This window comes from Cydia amplana, chromosome 27 (genome assembly GCF_948474715.1).
Source record: "Cydia amplana chromosome 27, ilCydAmpl1.1, whole genome shotgun sequence".
Classification (NCBI taxonomy): Eukaryota; Metazoa; Arthropoda; class Insecta; order Lepidoptera; family Tortricidae; genus Cydia; species Cydia amplana.
Genome location: NC_086095.1, coordinates 1,589,916 through 1,608,932, shown reverse-complemented (window position 1 = coordinate 1,608,932; position 19,017 = coordinate 1,589,916). Strand labels below are relative to the sequence as shown.

The following is a 19,017-nucleotide window of genomic DNA, read 5'->3' as shown; positions in this document are numbered from 1 at the left end:
GCACAGCACAACCACCGTGTGCAGTTAGCAGACAGATGCACCTAGAATAGTGCTCCAGATTGCACAGTGCACAGCACAACCACCGTGTGCAGTTAGCAGACAGATGCACCTAGAATAGTGCTCCAGATTGCACAGTGCACAGCACAACCACCGTGTGCGGTTAGCAGACAGATGCACCTAGAATAGTGCTCCAGATTGCACAGTGCACAGCACAACCACCGTGTGCAGTTAGCAGACAGATGCACCTAGAATAGTGCTCCAGAATGCAGTGCACAGCTCAGTCACCATGTGCAGTTAGCGGACAGATATACACCTAGCTAGAATAGAGGTAGCACAAACGTCGAAAATCATGAACAAATAAGCACTTGATATTGGTCCACTGTATTTCTTACTTTGCGTTTATTTCACTTTCGGAATTTTAGATATGAATTAACATTCGGTCGCTGGCGAGCGAGGACGGCACAGATTGCTTTTAAACGCCACGCGAAAATCGCTTTTTTCTCTACGCCGCTGGCGGAGATGGAGATGATGATGCATACCTAAAATAAAAAGTAGGTACCTACGTCCATGGCCTGCTAGATTCTTATTTTGGTATGCAACAAGTCCGGGTGGATAGTCATGCTATCCACGAAACGACGCCGCCTTTGACCTTGGTCGCGAAAGTAGCATTTTCTTCTTCAATCTTCTTGTATTTTCTTCCAATTTTGTAATTGGTCGGACTGTCGTACACTAATATTTAATTTTTTCACATATTTAATATATATTTACTATTATTTTCTGTAAAAAAGTTATATTTTATTAGGCCCTAATGGTCTAGGCTAACATGAATAAACACAATGACATTTGACAGCTGACAGCGCGGGAACCGTTCAACGTAGGAGTTACGTTCATAAATCAGATACATATTTTTAATTTTGGCTTTGCCTCTCTGTAACATTCATGGAACAGGCTACATGATAAAGCGCGTACTACAAGTTAAAATTATCATTGAAGAAGTTTGTGCAGCGTAATAATAACTATTCAATATCTACAGCTCTTACTCCACAGAACGGCGCCAAGTAAATTTAGGGCAGCCATGTTTCTGTTTTCCGGGCATCTTCCACGTGAGGGCCACTTTGGATATGTGGGTGTCAAGTTCTGAGGATATACCCAATCCAATGCCTTTTCCGCGTCTGAGGGGCTACCGCAAAAACCGAAACTCGCAAATTGCGGGCATCTTTCTCTTTTACTCCAATGAAGGCGTAATAAGAGTGACGGAAAAATATGCCCGCAATTCGGTTTTCGCGGTAGCCCGTCTGCTCCTCGCGCTGCCGCGATGTTGCATGCTCCGGCCATACACTGCCCTACATATGTGCCGTTCACGAGTGAGTGATTTAAATGAATGAGTGAGTGAGTCATTTGACTGAACTCACTCTTCAACTCAGTGCAGATTCAACTCGCTCATTTCGCTCAGTCGCTCTATCTCAGTACGAAATTCGGTTTTCGCGGTAGCCCTTCAGAGCAGATGCGATGAGCATACTCTGGCCGAGGCATATGTGACGTTATCTATGAAAAGGGGCCTTACTGCCGATGGCGCTTACGCCATTATTAACGATGCTCCGATAGTAATAGAATGTCGCGTGACGCTGTGCGGCGTAAGCGCCATCGACAACAAGGTCCCCACAGAACAAGTAGAATGGCGATGCGAGCAGGGTACGTGTCGCCGCCGGTTATGAGCAAACGCTCGCATGCTAGTACTCGCCCGCGCTGACCGAAAAACGTAAACATGCCTTTTGCGCCACAATAACGTTCAGATTAAGAAGCCAGACATCAAATCTGTCTAAAGGAGGCGTATCCATTCACCAGGCACACAAGTTTTTACTACCGTTGCGCGAGAAATGTGGAAATGTGGAGAGGAACGAGCGGCGACACCGGTTCCGATACTAACTGCGCGCGATAGCCGTTCTAACCTCTTTAATATGTTCTGTGAAGGTCCCTTTATAGATAATGCCCCATATGGTCATGCTAGTGAGTCGTTCTCATGATCAGGCCTCCTAGCAGTGACGCTCCTCCCCAGCCTCCTCCAAAAGTCCCTCTTGGCGCTGTCGCTGGCATCGCTCGGGTAGACTATGTAGGTCTTCGTCAGCATCAGGTAGTGTAAGGTAGTGGGCCGCAAACGGCGTGGGATCTCTTCTAGAAGGACTAGGATTAGGTCTTCTCGGCGGGTTTCTAGTAGCCTGCGGAAGAAAGAGGAATTATGAAAGACACTAAAAACAGTTTGGTGGGATAAGGGATAGTTGGTTCATACCTAGCTTCTGTTTCAGAATTTAGATAATTTTGTCCAATTGACCGAGCGTTAGCGAAGGTCTCCGTTTCAGCTTGGGCAAAAATGCTTCCGTATGTCCAGATGTTTTCCTCTACAGGGGCCCGTTTCTCAAAAGCTTGTAACACAAGTGGATGTCCCTTTCTAACAAAAGCTGTCAAAAAGGGACTTCCACTTGTATTACAAGTTACAAGCTTTTGATAAACAGGGCACGGTCGTATTTCTCAACCGATCCTTGAGAAATTTAGTGAGCAGGTTCAGTATAATTTTTAAGGTTTTCCTTTTTTTGGAAAATGTTTTAAATGGCGGAAATGGTACCTATAATTGACTTAGTCGTCTAAGCCTAGGCAACTATTTGGCAAAAAGTAAAGCTTAAATGACTAGTCTTAGACTTGATATATTCGACCAACACTGCTTACCTGTGCTGTGCCAGATGCATCTCAAACTGACACCACTGGCTGAGAAGGAACTCCTTGGAGATGATGAGCATGATGCTCCGCGAACGATCCATACAGGACACGATGTTCTCCAGGATTGAGAGGCCCACCTACAAGAATAATCATTATTAAATACTAGCGACCCGCCCCGGCTTCGCACGGGTTAACAAATTATACATAAACCTTCCTCTTGAATCACTCTATCTATTTAAGAAAAAACCGCATCAAAATCCGTTGTGTCGTTTTCAAGATCTAAGCATACATACAGACAGACAGACAGCGGGAAGCGACTATACTAAGTATAGTGATATACAAGCGGTCTCCCCAATTATTTCCCAAAAAGTTTTAAGTCATAATGTATTGTTTGCCCGCATTTTTGTTAGTCATAATTTATTTAGTTCAGAAACGCGTCGCTTTTCAGGATTGTCATAAAACATACCTAACCTAACCTATCTAAGTATATAGGATAACTTTACGAAAATCCTGAAACGTTAACGGTTTCAGTTTTAGGAGTAATCCGAGTAATGATAATATGACAAACAATACATTGAGTTAAAACTTTATGGGAAACAACGGGATTATACAAGGGTATCACGAGCCAGAAAGATTTTAACATAAAATTTTTGGTTGGAAAGACCTTCATAGGGCAGGAACTTTTTTATTTGAATACGTACTACCAGCTACTTAGTCTAGGATCCAGCAAGCATAGTTGCTTATTAGTTGCAGTAGAACACAAAGACGAAGATGTAGTTCTGAAGTTACCTCGAAATCTCTCTCATGGAGACACACGCTGACTCCGCAGTTGGTCTCCAAGTGTGGAAGCAGCTGGTCCAGGATCCAACCGCGATCATCGTTGCAGTAGGACACAAACACGTCGTAGTTGAAGATACGGGAGTCTGAAATTGCACGTTTTTTCTTAAGAATTCGCGTGGCAGGGTCTTCATGTGTCGGGTGGTGAAATTGGTCCGAGTAAGGAATATGAATAGATGTAACACATGATATTTTGCGTTGTAGCTAAATACATATGAGGATTTACAACTACAGTGGATTACTATACAACAAATATTAACCTCGGCCCAATGTACATTACAATGTACACCCTGTTTCAATCTAATTCAAACCTTTCAAAAACTACATAAGGTAGCGTTTCCTTTGTTTCATTATTTTCTAAAACAAACGAAAGTCACCCTTATCTACTATACAACAAGGTTAGGGAAACTTTGTATGGTAGGCCTTACGAATTTAAAATGAAGGTATTGGGTACTGAAAAATTGAGTTAGGTGGTACCTATTGTGATAAGAGATATCATCAAACCAAGGACCGGAAAACCCCTCTTTACGCTTAATCCTATCCATTCGGTAACCCAATCAATTCGGTTACCTTATCATTCGGTAACCCTATCATACTGTTACCTGATTGTAACGGTAAGCTTATTGAAACGGTAACCTTAACCGTTAACCGAGTTAATCTCAAAACCCCATCGCGTTAGGGTTTTTGTTAGGGGTTTTTAACCGGTTTTTATTCAGTTATGGTAACCTTTATTATCGGTTGCTTATTGGTTTGCTACATTCGTATTTAGTGATGTGCCGTCAGTCAAATACTAAGAAAAATTGTTAATAATAAATTAACTACATATTTTATAATAGTTTATTTTGTTATTTTTGTCAATTTTCTTAATTTTGCTTATTTTAATGTTTTTGTTTATTTTACTTATTTTGTTTATTTTTTTATTTTGTTTATTTTACTTATTTCATTTATTTTATTTGTTATTAATTTTGTTAATTTTATTAATTTTATTTATTGTATTTATTGTATTAATTTTAGTTTATTTACTTTATTTATTTTATTTACTTTATTTACTTTATTTACTTTATTTACTTTATTTACTTTATTTACTTTATTTACTTTATTTACTTTATTTACTTTATTTACTTTATTTACTTTATTTACTTTATTTACTTTATTTACTTTATTTACTTTATTTACTTTATTTACTTTATTTACTTTATTTACTTTATTTACTTTATTTACTTTATTTACTTTATTTACTTTATTTACTTTATTTACTTTATTTACTTTATTTACTTTATTTACTTTATTTACTTTATTTACTTTATTTACTTTATTTACTTTATTTACTTTATTTACTTTATTTACTTTATTTACTTTATTTATTTTATTTATTTTATTAATTTTATTAATTTTATTTATTTTATTTATTTTATTAATTTTATTAATTTTATTAATTTTATTAATTTTATTTATTTTATTTATTTTATTTATTTTATTTATTTTATTTATTTTATTTATTTTATTTATTTTATTTATTTTATTTATTTTATTTATTTTATTTATTTTATTTTTTTTATTTATTTTATTTATTTTATTTATTTTATTTATTTTATTTATTTTATTTATTTTATTTATTTTATTTATTTTATTTATTTTATTTATTTTATTTATTTTATTTATTTTATTTATTTTATTTATTTTATTTATTTTATTTATTTTATTTATTTTATTTATTTTATTTATTTTATTTATTTTATTTATTTTATTTATTTTATTTATTTTATTTATTTTATTTATTTTATTTATTTTATTTATTTTATTTATTTTATTTATTTTATTTATTTTATTTATTTTATTTATTTTATTTATTTTATTTATTTTATTTATTTTATTTATTTTATTTATTTTTTTAATTTTATTAATTTTGTTTATTAAACATAACCTAACCATTGTTCATTAATTTTTGTCATAAGCATTTATTTATTTAATTTTATTGTTAAACATTTTTTTTTACTCTATTAAACATTTAGAAGACCTGACGTATTTTCCTTTAGGTATATAGTTAAATGTTCCCAAGTTTTAATTCAGGCGTTCTGGGTTTCTGGCTTATATTGATATAGCTTGCATTTTTATACTACATACATTACTACTTAATTCCTTTTACTCTTTCGGGTTTAAAAAAATCCCGTGAATTGGAGAAGAAAGTTTTGTTGGAATGTAAAAAGCATACTAAGTCTCAAGTCTCAGAGTTGGACTAAAAATAACTTGAATAAGAAGAAGAATAAGAACATACATTTTATTCTTATTCCAATCGATTTGAATAAGAATAATTCTTACACTCGTTATTTTAGAATAAAATAAAAGTTAATAAATCATGTCACTTTTATTTTATTAAATGAAAAATAAAAAACGGAATATTTATTCCAGGTGTAGGATTATTCTAAATAACGTTTTATTCAATTAGAATGTTAACTATAGATAGATAGTAAAATGAATGTTCGGTATTAAAACCTTCTCCGTTTAGTTATATTGATTTTATACATTTAAAACATTGACATATTAAAAGAGTGTGACTTTTTCTATTTAGATTTGCACCAAAAACATGTATTCTTTATTAATAAATAAGAAACAACGATGATACGTGTTTAAATATACAATACATAATCCACTTCAATTTCACCCCTCTTTTCAATGGTCGGATTGATTTGAATTTTTTTTTTAGCGTAAAAGATTTTATTGTGATAGATAGGTACATTTTTTGAAGTCTTCGAAACGGTGATGATAATTTTATAATGAAGCTACATATAAAGTAAACTGCGAAATTATAATTATGATGGTTCAATGTATATTTCTTTGCGTATTAAGTATGTATGTATTTTGTTTATGATTCCTATCAGCCTTGAGGTCATACGTGTGCTATCTCTTTCACACCTACGGAAAGTGAATGAGATAGTAAATTACTGCAGGTAAGAAAAGAGTCCTACGCTTATCACTAGATTTGCAGAAAGTTGCAGGCGTGTTTCCACTTGAGACCGTCATTTATTACTCATTGGTAATAACAATAGGATTAAGTCGTGGCGTGGTGAATTCTTTGTCAGCATTTGCTAAACACGTGCGGCAAGCGTTGTGTCAAACGATATTAATATCTGTTAATTTCCGTCTAAATAATAAATGCAAATTTTAAATATCAGAAGAACTTTTAAAAACACCATAAGTCTTGGTAGTAACTCGGACACTGAAACCACATACTAAACATAATTCGAAAACAGAAAATAAACATGAGTATTTTCCCCATTTGTTCCTGCCCAACGTGACCGCCGCGATACATGAGGCGGGGACATATGGGAATGATTTAAATGAAGCGCCTATTCCCATCTGTGCCCGGCGGGGAGAAATAGGAATACACCATATCGAGCCATTCCTTATCCTACCTTTAAAAACATCTTTCTTAGGGTTCCGTACCCAAAGGGTATAAACGGGACCCTATTACTAAGACTCCGCTGTCCATCTGTCTGTCACCAGGCTGTATCTCATGAACCATGATAGCTAGGCAGTTGAAATTTTCACAAATAATGAATTTCTATTGTTGCTATTACAACAAATACTAAAAACAGCATATAATAAATATCTAAGTGGGGCTCCCATACAACAAACGTTATTTTTTTTGTTGGTTTTTGCGTAATGGTGCGGAACCCTTCCTGCGCTAGTCAGACTCGCACATGGCCGGTTTTTTTTATTCATAGCAGCTGAATTGTACCTGATGATTTAGATCACATTAAAAGAAATACGGGTATCGTCCAATACCAAGACTATGCGGCAGTAAATTAAATTTGTAAGATTTTATTGCATAAAATCAGGTATAAATTAGACAAGAAACATAGTAGTTTCTTGTCTAATTTACTTCTATCTATACGTAACGCCTATACGGCACCCAGACTGCATGTTTAATCTAGGAATATTATTTAGAATATAAAATCATGATCTTGGGGCACGGCAGTGCCCCCGCCAAGTCGAGCGCGAAGCAAACACTGCCGTACCATCCTTTACTGGAACCATTTCGCCGCATTTTCAGGCCCCTATTTGAGAACCTCTGGATAAGACCAGAACGCAGAAATTTTCGTCATCCAGTAAGTTATAATCACATACTTAAAATCCAATTTCAAGTCTGTAGGTCATTTAGTTCCGAAGTTAAGCGAAAGCAAAGTTTCGCATTTATGACACTCATTCACTCATGATCATCAGAATAGAACTAGTACTTCCCATAAACTCAGAGAGCTGAAATTTGGTACAGAGTTAGGGTTTAATGGCCACATAAAGGGTACACCTAAAAATATTGCAATATCACTCACGTTTTAAAGATCTAAGAACTGCATAAGTAAGTTTGTAATCCCATATAAATATATGATATTACAAATTTACTGTTGCAGTTCATAAATGAAGATATATTTAGTTATGATATGTGTATACATAGTATGGGTATGAGTACCCGAAAAGAAGGACTGCCTACAAAAAGAGATGAGATCCCTTAAAAAAACATTACATGTAAAAAGGTGCAAGTCTCGCAACGCTTTTACTACAAAAAAGTTTTGAGATGTAATGTGAAACCAAGTCGGTTATTTCAATCAGTGCCAGGGGGTATTAAAACCGTATCAATAAGATATCTTTAATTTGTAATACATATAATGACTTGGCAATCGCACATAATGCTTTACTCGTACCGTACTCGTAAATATGTGTAATGCTCAAACTGCAATTAGCGCTAGCGTTATGTTCAATTAGAATTATTTTAATAGGTGACGATGATCCTTTTGCCATTATGCAGCCGTGCGATGGCCAAGTCATTATACGTATTACAAATTAAAGATATCTTATTGATACGGTTTTAACACCCCCTGGCACTGATTAAAATAACCGACTTGGTTTCACATTACATCTCAAAACTTTTTTGTAGTAAAAGCGTTGCGAGACTTGCACCTTTTTACATGTAATGTTTTTGATGGGATTACATTTATTTGATTAAGAATTATTGTTATTCAATTTTTTCACATATTAATTATTTCCGATCAAATTTATTTAAATAATTTTGACGGGAATAAAATCAACATGATTTTATTCTTAGGAATTCTTATTTAAATAATGATTTTATTCTTGAATGACCAACACTGCTTACTAAGTATGTATGTATCTATTTAATTTAAACAAAACTATTTCACCTAGCAATGTTATAGATACCCAATAAATATAATGAATTCTGGTATTAATGAAAGATTTGAAGTATTAAAATAAGTTTATTTATCACTGCTATAGATATATATTTTCTGATCGCTGCATTAAGCGGTACAAGGTAAATTACGGCTTTTAGCTCATACAAACTCACCGCATATGAAAACATTTTAAACTAAAGTCTATTTTTTTATTCGGTAGACTAAAATGACATTTCATAGTATGAATGAACATCATGTGTCATTTCATTTCATACTGTGAAATGTCATTTTAGTCTACCGGATAAAGAATAGACTTTAATTGCTTATTATAAAATAAGCTCGTAATAACTAGTACATATGTCATTTGTTAACAATGGTAAAATATCTACCACAATCCACTAGCGCATGTATCTTTATCACAAAGTGATTTTTTTTAATCACTCTATCTCTATTCTCTGGAATCTAAAGATAAATTATACCTAACTATGTACCAGTAAAATTACTAGTTAGGTAAAAATTTTTCTTTAAATCAGTCTTTAATCTGTAGGTACATACCAAGTGTGAACCCGAAAATAAAAATAATAATCTAAGTAGCATAAAATATAACTATGTAAATAATAGCAGATATTACTAGGATAGGATGTTGTTTACTTGCAACCCCTTTTCTAAACATTTCTAAACTAGAATTGCTCCGAAACACAACAATAGGAACACACAGGTATAAAGATAAACAAAGGAATAACCACGCTGCCTGCGGCTGTCGCTCCAAAATAATACTGTAATCGCTCACTTATGTTTTCAACTTTAGCTTAAGGACTCAAAGTGCAATATTGTTTGAATTGACAATAAGCGAAGTTACCGGCAAAAAAACTTGTTTGTGCTGGAGGCTTCATAGACCGCCCATGCCAACCACGGTTATTCAATAATGAGTTGAATTTAAGTCTGCGTAAAGATTACAATCGTTTGAACTGGTTCAAAACCTTATTATGAGGTAACAGAATCGACTGGGTTTTTATTTCGGTTACCGGTAACAGGGGTTAACTCGATCTGATACGGTTACCGAATCAAAGTGTTACCTTATCAGACGGTTACCGTTATGGTAGGGGTTTTTATAACCACTTCTAAAATAACCCTATGAAAAACCCCGGTTAAGGTAACCGGTTCCGGTCCCTGCATCAAACACGTCAAAGTTGAAAGATAAAGAGAATCATAAATTTTGTAAACTCACCATCTATAACCGTATCATTATTAATCATACTCAAGAGCGCAGAATTCCTGACCGTAATGCAGAAATACCTAAAGTTCTTCCTGAAGATAAACACGAACACCAACACAGGAAACAAGATGGCCGGAATGATGATCAGAGCCAGGAGTTTGTTCCAACTTTTCTCAATAGCTTCGTCAAAGTCCACGTCTCTGGGAGACACATCGCAGCCCAAAGGTTGTGAAAAGGACTTGTATACCCCTTCGACTAACTGAATGCATTGATAGGCTGTAGGATTGTAATCAAGTAGCAAATAGCGTATAGTAATGTTATCACGGTATATCTCTCCATCACAGTCATAATCTACTTCGCAAACTTTACTAACGTTTGTTCTTGTATTAATAATACCATTGTAAGACGTGAACCCTGTGTGGTAACTGCTAAACTTACTCATATCACCTCTTTCCTTGTATTGTGACCTTATCCTACTTTGGTTTGTTGCTTCTCGGTCAGCATTTAAACTAATTTCAAACAATTCTCTTGTATGGCAATTGCAAATGACGAAGTTCTCGCCGAATCCAAGATATTCTAAATTCTTGAAATCTTCAATCATATTTTCATTTATCATGTTTATGTTATTTTTCCGCAATGATAAATACTTCAAGCGTGGCATGTGACTGAACTTAAGATCTGTCCATGTGGTTAATCTATTATTATCCAAGTCCAATATCTGTAGACTTTCCAACGTTTTAGCTAATTCAGTTGTAAAAACGCTGACCTCATTGTTCTGTACATTTAAAATCTCCAATCGTTTAAATCTTTCAAACAGGTTAAGGTGGACTAAACCAACTTTTGCGGCGTAGACGACTTCTAGGGTATTCTCTAGGCCACCTAAAACGCCGTACTGGTTCAAAATCCCGTTGTTGCCAGAAACATCCAAGAACCTTATCGATGTATTTCTAAAGATATTGGTGCGTAACTTCGTCAACCCAGTCTCACAGAGCGAGAGTCTTTGGAAAGACTTTCCAAAACTGTTAAACATCATCAAATTAATTGGCGAGAGACGTGTGAAAGAAAAGTCTAGTGAAACCAGATTGCACAAATCATCCATGACATCCAATGACTCAAACATCAAGCTCTTACGGTTTCCGAATTCATCGTAATTGTAGTTTCTGCTCATATCTAAGTGGACTAAATTGTTAAGGCCCGAGAACGCTTTAGCGTTGATGTTGAGTATACTGTTATCTGACATATACAAGGCTTCCAAATTTTCCATGCCCTGGAAAGTGCCGGTGCTTAGGGTGGTTATGGCGCAGGCCCTCAAGTCCAATTCACGAAGGTTTTTGAAGCGGGTGCCTTTGAGACCACCGGGCCACAATGCCGCTGAAAAGATAATAGACGTTTTTGTCAAAAACGTTTTTATGAAGGGAAGTAATAAGAGGGGATTGAATCAATGAATTTTAGGCGAAATATAATTCAAGTCATATCACAACAAAATAAAGAATCATCATCTTCCTCGCGTTGTCCCGGCATTTTTGCCACGGCTCATGGGAGCCTGGGATCCGCTTGGCAACTAATCCCAGGAATTGGCGTGGGCACTAGTTTTTACGAAAGTGACTGCCAAATGACCTTCCAACCCAGAGGGTAACTAGGCCTTTATTGGGATTAGTCCGGTTTCCTCACGATGTTTACCGCTAGGCCACCAGCGCTTACCATTACAACAAAAAAATTTGCTTATGATTACAACAAAATAAAGAATAATACAAATCTTAAATCTGGAACAGCCCAGTTGAAGAACTGAGCTGGGCTGGACACTGGGCCTATACTGGGCGCCATTAATCTGTCAGCTCCCAGCGGCTCATATTTGAGCCAGAACGCTTATGGGTGACGTCATATCGTGGGATTCGACAGGTTAATAACCTTACCTCTAGTATTATACTCCATCCCCTGCACTAGAACCCTGGGTTGGCATTGATGAAGCAGTAGACAGCCGGTCGCTGGTGGACTGATCATCTCTTAACCTGGCAACATTCTCCTCATTTTGACCTATTATGGGCGCCAGAAATACTCTTACCTCTAGTATGGTACCCCATCCCTTGCACCAGAACCCTGGCATCAGTAGCGTTGAGGAAGCTGTCATATCGGTCGCTGGTAGACTAATGATCTCTTCCAACATTCCCGGGTAAACAATGGTTAAGCTTGCCTCTAGTATCATATCCAACCCCTGCACCAGAACCATGGCATCAGCAGCATTGATGAAGCTAGTTGTCATACCGGTAGCTGGTAGACTGTAGAGAATCCTCCCTCAAGTTCACAGCCTCAACAAAACCCGCACAGGTCATGGTAGGTGCAATTATATGCGACACAAATGGGAATGGAACGAGAGCCCGTTGTGTGACTGTGGCCCTGAAGATCAAACTACCCAGCATATTGTCGAACGATGTCCAAAGAGACGAGACCAAGGCAGCCTCTTTACTAATCTGACACCTGACGCTAAGTCGACATCGAGGCTGCGTAACCTCGATGTCGACTTATAATAAGTTATACAATAAGCATATATTGCCTACAATGTTACGCCATACGCTTAAATAAATGGTTAAGCTTACCTCTACTATCGTACCCTAACCCTCGCACTAGAACCCTGGCGTCGGTGGCGTTGATGAAACTGTCATACCGATCGCTGGTAGACTGAAGATCGTCGAACTTGTTCCCGTACAGCGTCAGGTACTCTATCGTGTCGGCCAGACGGTTGTGGTTGGCGTCTTGTAACGAAAACACCTGAAACGATACAACCATATACAACATTGAACCAAGAAATATTGTTTGATTCAAGATCTTCGATATAAGGAAATTCGAAACTCTAAGTCCACGCGCCATACTGAGGACTTCGATCTGTCTAGGCGCCCTCGTCTGCTGCCCGAGCTCAGACCTGGATGTGCCGACTCGGAGACTTTTACTATTAGAAGTATTAGAACAAGCTATAGCAGAGGACGCTGGTTCGATTCCAGCCTGGGGCACTGACATTTATTTCGAAGACGTTCGTCAGACAAAGGAGCATAGCTATGGTCAATATACTTACATCTAATTGTGTAAACATACCTACTTTCTTATGTTAACATCCAGAGAGGAACATGAGGACTACGTTTGTATGGAGAACTGGCCCCGTAGACAACATGCCAATCGCTAACGCTACGTAGCGAACGAAACGCAACTGTCACTGTCGCACTGATATGGAAGAGCGATAGAGAAACACAAAACGATTCGATGGAGCGCAAGCGATCGGCACCTTGGCTAGGCCGCCTGGTCGTCCCTTGTCCTCTTAACAGCGTATAATGTAATGTGCCTTACCTCCGGTACCTCTCTAAGTCCACAGCGCGCCATGCTGAGCACTTTGATCTGTCTTGGCGCCCTAGCCTGCTGCCCCAGCTCAGACTGTAGCCTCGCCACTGGATGTGCTGACTCGGAGACGTCTACTGATGAAGTTTGAGCTGGAATATGAGTGGCATATTTTATAACATGGATAGAAGTTGAACCGAAATCTTAACCTCTAGCAAAAATAATAGAGTGTATAGAGAGTAAAGGGGCCCACTGATTACCAGTCCGCCGGACGATTTCGGCCTGTCAGTTGTACTGAAAACTGGAACTGTCAAATTTTTGTTCTAACTGACAGACCTATATCGTCCGGCGGACTATTAATCAGTGGGCCCCTTTACTGTGTCATGGTATAGAGAGTTATTACTGTGTCAATCAAATTATGTAGCCACAGTACATGTCCTGCCATCTTTCAACAGAAGATTAAAACTGTTAGAACGCCATTTTACTTTGATCCTTATTCTTTCACTGATATGTGTCATTTTGTTAAATGTCAAAAACTTACGCCAATCTACTCGACAGTAGGCCAAAGGTACGACATCGCTCGAAAAGATTGCACCATAACTTTGCCTAGCCTCTGGTGTCGCTGGTGTCCGTGAGCGACGTTAATCGCTTATCATCAGGCTATTTCATCTGCTCGTTTGCCGCCTATATCATAAATAAAAATCCAATTCCAATTGTTCATGCTCGTCACTATTCCAAATTTAAAATCTATAGGTACTGAAACCTAGTTCTCCGAGATATTTATCAATGTGATAGACGGACGGACGGACAGTCGCACCATAAGGGTTCCTTTTGTATATTTTTGGTACGGAACCCTAAGAAATGGATGGTGACGTTACCTTCTGGGTTCAGCCGGCCATTGTGGTCGACCCAGGACTGCAGCTCGTTCATGGCCCCCGTCAGACATGGCTGCTGCTGCCCCCATACCATCGCCAAACAGTTGCATATTACACTGCAACACACAGAACAAATACAAAATACAAATACAAATAATTTATTGAGAAAAGTATAGTATTTTTTATTGGTATTCAGGACAACAACCGCCGTAAATATACAACTTACAAAGTATTAATTATTAGATAATATTAGGCCAATAACAGTAACAGTAGTACAGTGGTTGCTCTTAACCTTTTGGACGCCAATGACCGATATATCCGCACCGTAGGCTCAACGCCAAAGACCGATTAATCGGTCACAGACCACAGAGCAACATCGACCTACGTGCATATAAGTTCAACTTCAGTTTTGACACTTCAATGATGTGGCGTCAGCGTGACTGCTTCTGTGTTTGACACGGCGTGGAAAAGGTTAAAGAATTTATAAAAACAAGGGATTTACAAATGCCTGAACTAGGATTCCCTGTGTTTCAGGCAGCGAAGGACAATATTAATTATTCACTTAATTATAAACTATAAATAGTACACCATATAAGTCTTATTACCTAAAGAAAAAAGTAGGTTCTTAAGTATTAAATATCAGAGTACAGTAGGTAATCAATTAATAATTTTACGACTATTAGTAAGTTTATCTGTATCATCGTACGTCATTTTTTGAAGGGCGCGTCGTAGTATTCTATTAACGGCGCCCTGCACGTCCAATTCAACAATGGGTCAAGAATGCTGTTGGGGCTGCCTCAGTTCAGTTTTGCAATGGCTCTGGCCCCGTAGACAACATGCCAATAGCTAACGCTACGTAGCGAACGAAACACAACTGTCATTGTCGTACTAATATGGAAGAGTGATAGAGAAACACAAAGCGATTGGATGGCGAAGCGATAGCGATCGTCAGCTTGGCTAGGCTACCTATGATGTTTGCGGAGGCACGAATGGATGATTTCTACGCCATTATGAGAAAACGCACAGCATCTCAGATGCACCGGTTGAGAAACAGCTCCAACAGTTTTCTATTGGGCCTCAATGCATACTGTCCCATTCTACCGGAGGGATAAATTTATAATGTAAATTAAATAATGTATGTACTTAAAAAGCGCTGGTGGCCTAGCGGTAAGAGCGTGCGACTTGCAATCCGGAGGTCGCGGATTCGAACCCCGGCTCGTACCAATGAGTTTTTCGAAACTTATGTACGAAATATCATTTGATATTTACCAGTCGCTTTTTGGTGAAAGAAAACATCGTGAGGAAACCGGACTAATCCCAATACGGGCCTAGTTTACCCTGTGGGTTGGAAGGTCAGATGGCAGTCGCTTTCGTAAAAACTAGTGCCCACGCCAATTACTGGGATTAGTTGCGGGACAACGCGAGGAAGATGAAGATGATGAATGTATGTACTTAAATATAAGTTGTTTTGTCAATAATACCTAACATAGTGATAAGTAATTATACCTAACCTAACTAATCATTTATGGATCTGTGATGTCCGAAATAAAGTCTTAATAATAATAATTAAATATGTCATCTCCGCTCATCTCCTCCTGAGTGGAAAGGCAGCCTATATAGCGGCTGGCTTCGAAAAAATCACGAAAGATCACGTTGGGGGAGAGGGGGTATATGAAGACCTCACGTGTATTTTTCTACAGTGAACGAAACTAAGAAAAAATACCTACCACATCATGATTTAAGTAGATACTTTTTCTCGGTCTCGTTCAACATAAATCTCACTCCGCACTTCAAAATAGCTGGCTAGTGCTATTTTCATTTATCGCGCTGGTGGCCTCGCGGTAAGAGCGTGCGACTTGCAATCCGGAGGTCACGGGTTCGAACCCCGGCTCGTACCAATGAGTTTTTCGGAACTTATGTACGAAATATCAAATCAAATAAAATCAAATATCATTTATTGTCAGGCAACTAAGGCCCATAGATACATACCTTACAAACTAACATACATACAATAATAAAAATTATTTCGGCGACACGGTGGTTTTCTGGTGTGTCGCATGTTCCGGTGTAGGATTTGGCAGATTCCCACGGAATCGCCGAAACACCACGCCCTTCGGCCAGAAGTCCGTGCTGGCGATGGTTTCCAGCAGCCGCAGCAGCAGCAGTTTGGAAGGTCAGATGGCAGTCGCTTTCGTAAAAACTAATGCCCACGCCAATTACTGGGATTAGTTGCCAAGCGGACCCCAGGCTCCCATGAGCCGTGGCAAAAATGCCGGGACAACGCGAGGAAGATGAAGATGATGACGAAATTTCAGAGCGCGCGTAACTTAAAATTAGGTCGAATTAAAAAAATCTAAAAAATACACGTGAGGTTATGTGGGGGAGGGGGGTAGCCAAACATACAAATAAACCTAAACCTCACCAAATATCACTAAGGGGGAGGGGGGAGTAGCCGAAAACACCTCGCGTGATAAGTTGAAGTAGGTACTTATGTAAAAAAACTTACAAGGCATAAATGCTCATGTTTCGTCATTACATTTTCACGGCGTTCACTTCACTTCACAACATTACTGAAACTACGATTTTGGCGATAGTGATTGGACAGCTTTTATCGAACGATTATTATTATCTTATCAATGTCAAAGACAAGGCTGTTAGTGGGATGGCAAGAGATATGTAGATAATATTTATCAATGAATTGGTTGTTTATTTTAATTAATCGTATCGATGTTATATTAGGTATCTTAAAACACTGCGTAAATTGAGACGTGACGAATGCCTTTGATAAAAAAAACCCGGATAAGTGCGAGTCGTACTCGCCCACCGAGGACTCCGTACTTTTTTGTATTTGTTGTTATATAGGTAGTGGCAACAGAAATACATCTGTGAAAATTACAACTGTCTAACTATCACAGTTCATGAGATACAGCCTGGTGACAGACAGACAGATGGACAGTGGAGTCTTAGTAATAGGGTCTCGTTTTTTACCCTTTGGGTACGGCACCCTTAAAAGAGCCTACTCCACTCCACAGAATTTTGAACCCAGGCCCATCGGCTTCATCGGGTCACTTCCAACTATTCCAGACAGGTTGTTAAAAAACCGGCCAAGTGTGAGTCGGACTCGCGTTCCAAGGGTTCCGTACATTAAGTCCGACTCACGCTTGACTGCACATTTCTCATAGGTTTTCCTGTCATGTATAGGTAAAGAACTATATTGTGTATTTTTTTCAAAATTTTAGACCCAGTAGATTCGTAGATGAAGGGGGGAAATAGTCGGACTGACAGACAGACAGACAGACAGACGCACGAGTGATCCTATAAAGGTTCAGTTTTTTTCCTTTTTAGGTGCGGAACCCTAAAAATGAAATGATTGTCAAAAAATATTGTAATTTCAGTACAACTACCAAAACGCCTCCAAGCCATGCCGTACCAAGTGCAGTTCAGGGCCCCAGGGCCCCCGCCGCCGGGGGTCACCCGGACCCCAGAGGAGATCGAAGCGGAGATGAAGAAAGTAGAAGCGGAGTATGAGAAGTTGGCCCTTGTGTTCATACAGTGAGTATGGTCAAAAGTTATGGTTAGGGCCCCAGGGTCCCCATCGCCGGGGGTCACCCGGACCCCAGAGGAGATCGAAGCTGAGATGAAGAAAGTAGAAGCGGAGTATGAGAAGTTGGCCCTTGTGTTCATACAGTGAGTATGGTCAAAAGTTATGGTTAGGGCCCCAGGGCCCCCGCCGCCGGGGGTCACCCGGACCCCAGAGGAGATCGAAGCTGAGATGAAGAAAGTAGAAGCGGAGTATGAGAAGTTGGCCCTTGTGTTCATACAGTGAGTATGGTCTTAAGTTATGGTTAGAGCCCCAGGGTCCCCATTGCCTGGGGTCGATCGGACCTCGGAGGAAAATGAAGCGGAGGTCAAGAAAGTGGAAGCGGAGTATGAGAAGTTGGCCCTTGTGTTCATACAGTGAGTATGGTCTTAAGTTATGGTTAGAGCCCCAGGGTCCCCATTGCCTGGGGTCACTCGGACCCCGGAGGAAAATGAAGCGGAGGTCAAGAAAGTGGAAGCAGAGTGTGAGAAGTTGGCCCTTGTGTTCATACAGTGAGTATGGTCTTAAGTTATGGTTAGAGCCCCAGGGTCCCCATTGCCTGGGGTCGATCGGACCTCGGAGGAAAATGAAGCGGAGGTCAAGAAAGTGGAAGCGGAGTATGAGAAATTGGCCCTTGTATCATACAGTGAGTATGGTCAAAAGTTATTGTTAGAGCTCCAGGGCCCCCGCCGCCTGGGGTCACTCGGACCCCGGAGGAAAATGAAGCGGAGGTCAAGAAAGTGGAAGCGGAGTGTGAGAAATTGGCCCTTGTGTTCATACAGTGAGTGACCTTAAATAGAATGCCCTCAACTACACCTTTACATAATATCTTCAGCAGTGCGTCAGGCATGCTTGCCGAGGCGCGCACGGATGGCTTCCATGCCATCAGAAGAGGGTAGCCTCTTTGCTGAGACGAGTACGAGACAGTAATAACAACATCCTGAGGATGGTAGCTAGACGCCTTGACTGTCTAATGTTAAAATATTGGGTCAGTACATAGACTAGGAATCCTCTAGACGGAGGTTAGAGCAATTATTTCATGAAACCGATGCTGCCAAAAATACTGGGGTGCGGGGGACGAGGTGAGCGAGTCCCGTGCCGTGATTGGTCCGTTCAAAGACACGGACGTCACACAAAGACACTTTGACTCGAAAATTTAGTAAAACTACCGTATAGGTATTTGTGACAGAGGGGGTAGCACTACTATGCTCAGTCTGGAGGATGTCTTGTCTGTGGGTCAGTATTGTGACGGGATGGGCAATGTAGAAATTGTGACTCCTTCTTCTG

At 38.9% G+C, this 19,017-nt stretch overlaps 2 protein-coding genes across 2 annotated transcripts in view; one reads left to right on the top strand and one right to left on the bottom strand.

Moving 5' to 3' along the window:
• Positions 1 to 19,017, top strand: part of LOC134660508 (dynein axonemal intermediate chain 7-like) — a 76,299-nt gene that overhangs the window by 49,183 nt on the left and 8,099 nt on the right. The window contains exon 18 of the mRNA XM_063516280.1: positions 17,546 to 17,702. Coding sequence (XP_063372350.1) covers positions 17,546 to 17,702 — 157 coding nt within the window. The remainder of the gene's footprint in view (positions 1 to 17,545; positions 17,703 to 19,017) is intronic.
• Positions 2,000 to 12,104, bottom strand: LOC134660467 (toll-like receptor 3). The gene is made up of 5 exons (XM_063516223.1): positions 12,014 to 12,104; positions 9,964 to 11,322; positions 3,502 to 3,635; positions 2,722 to 2,849; positions 2,000 to 2,216 (listed from the first exon to the last, which is right to left on the bottom strand). Exons 1-5 carry the CDS (start codon positions 12,030 to 12,032, stop codon positions 2,000 to 2,002), a joined length of 1,857 nt encoding a protein of 618 aa, XP_063372293.1. The 5' UTR covers positions 12,033 to 12,104.

Excerpts from the sequence above, each read along its gene's own strand:
- LOC134660467 (XM_063516223.1), bottom strand. Across the intron at positions 3,636-9,963 it reads TAATGATACGGTTATAGATG|ACTCCCGTATCTTCAACTAC; the intron begins GTGAGTTTACAA and ends GTGCAATTTCAG. Across the intron at positions 2,850-3,501 it reads TCCATGAGAGAGATTTCGAG|GTGGGCCTCTCAATCCTGGA; the intron begins GTAACTTCAGAA and ends TTATTCTTGTAG.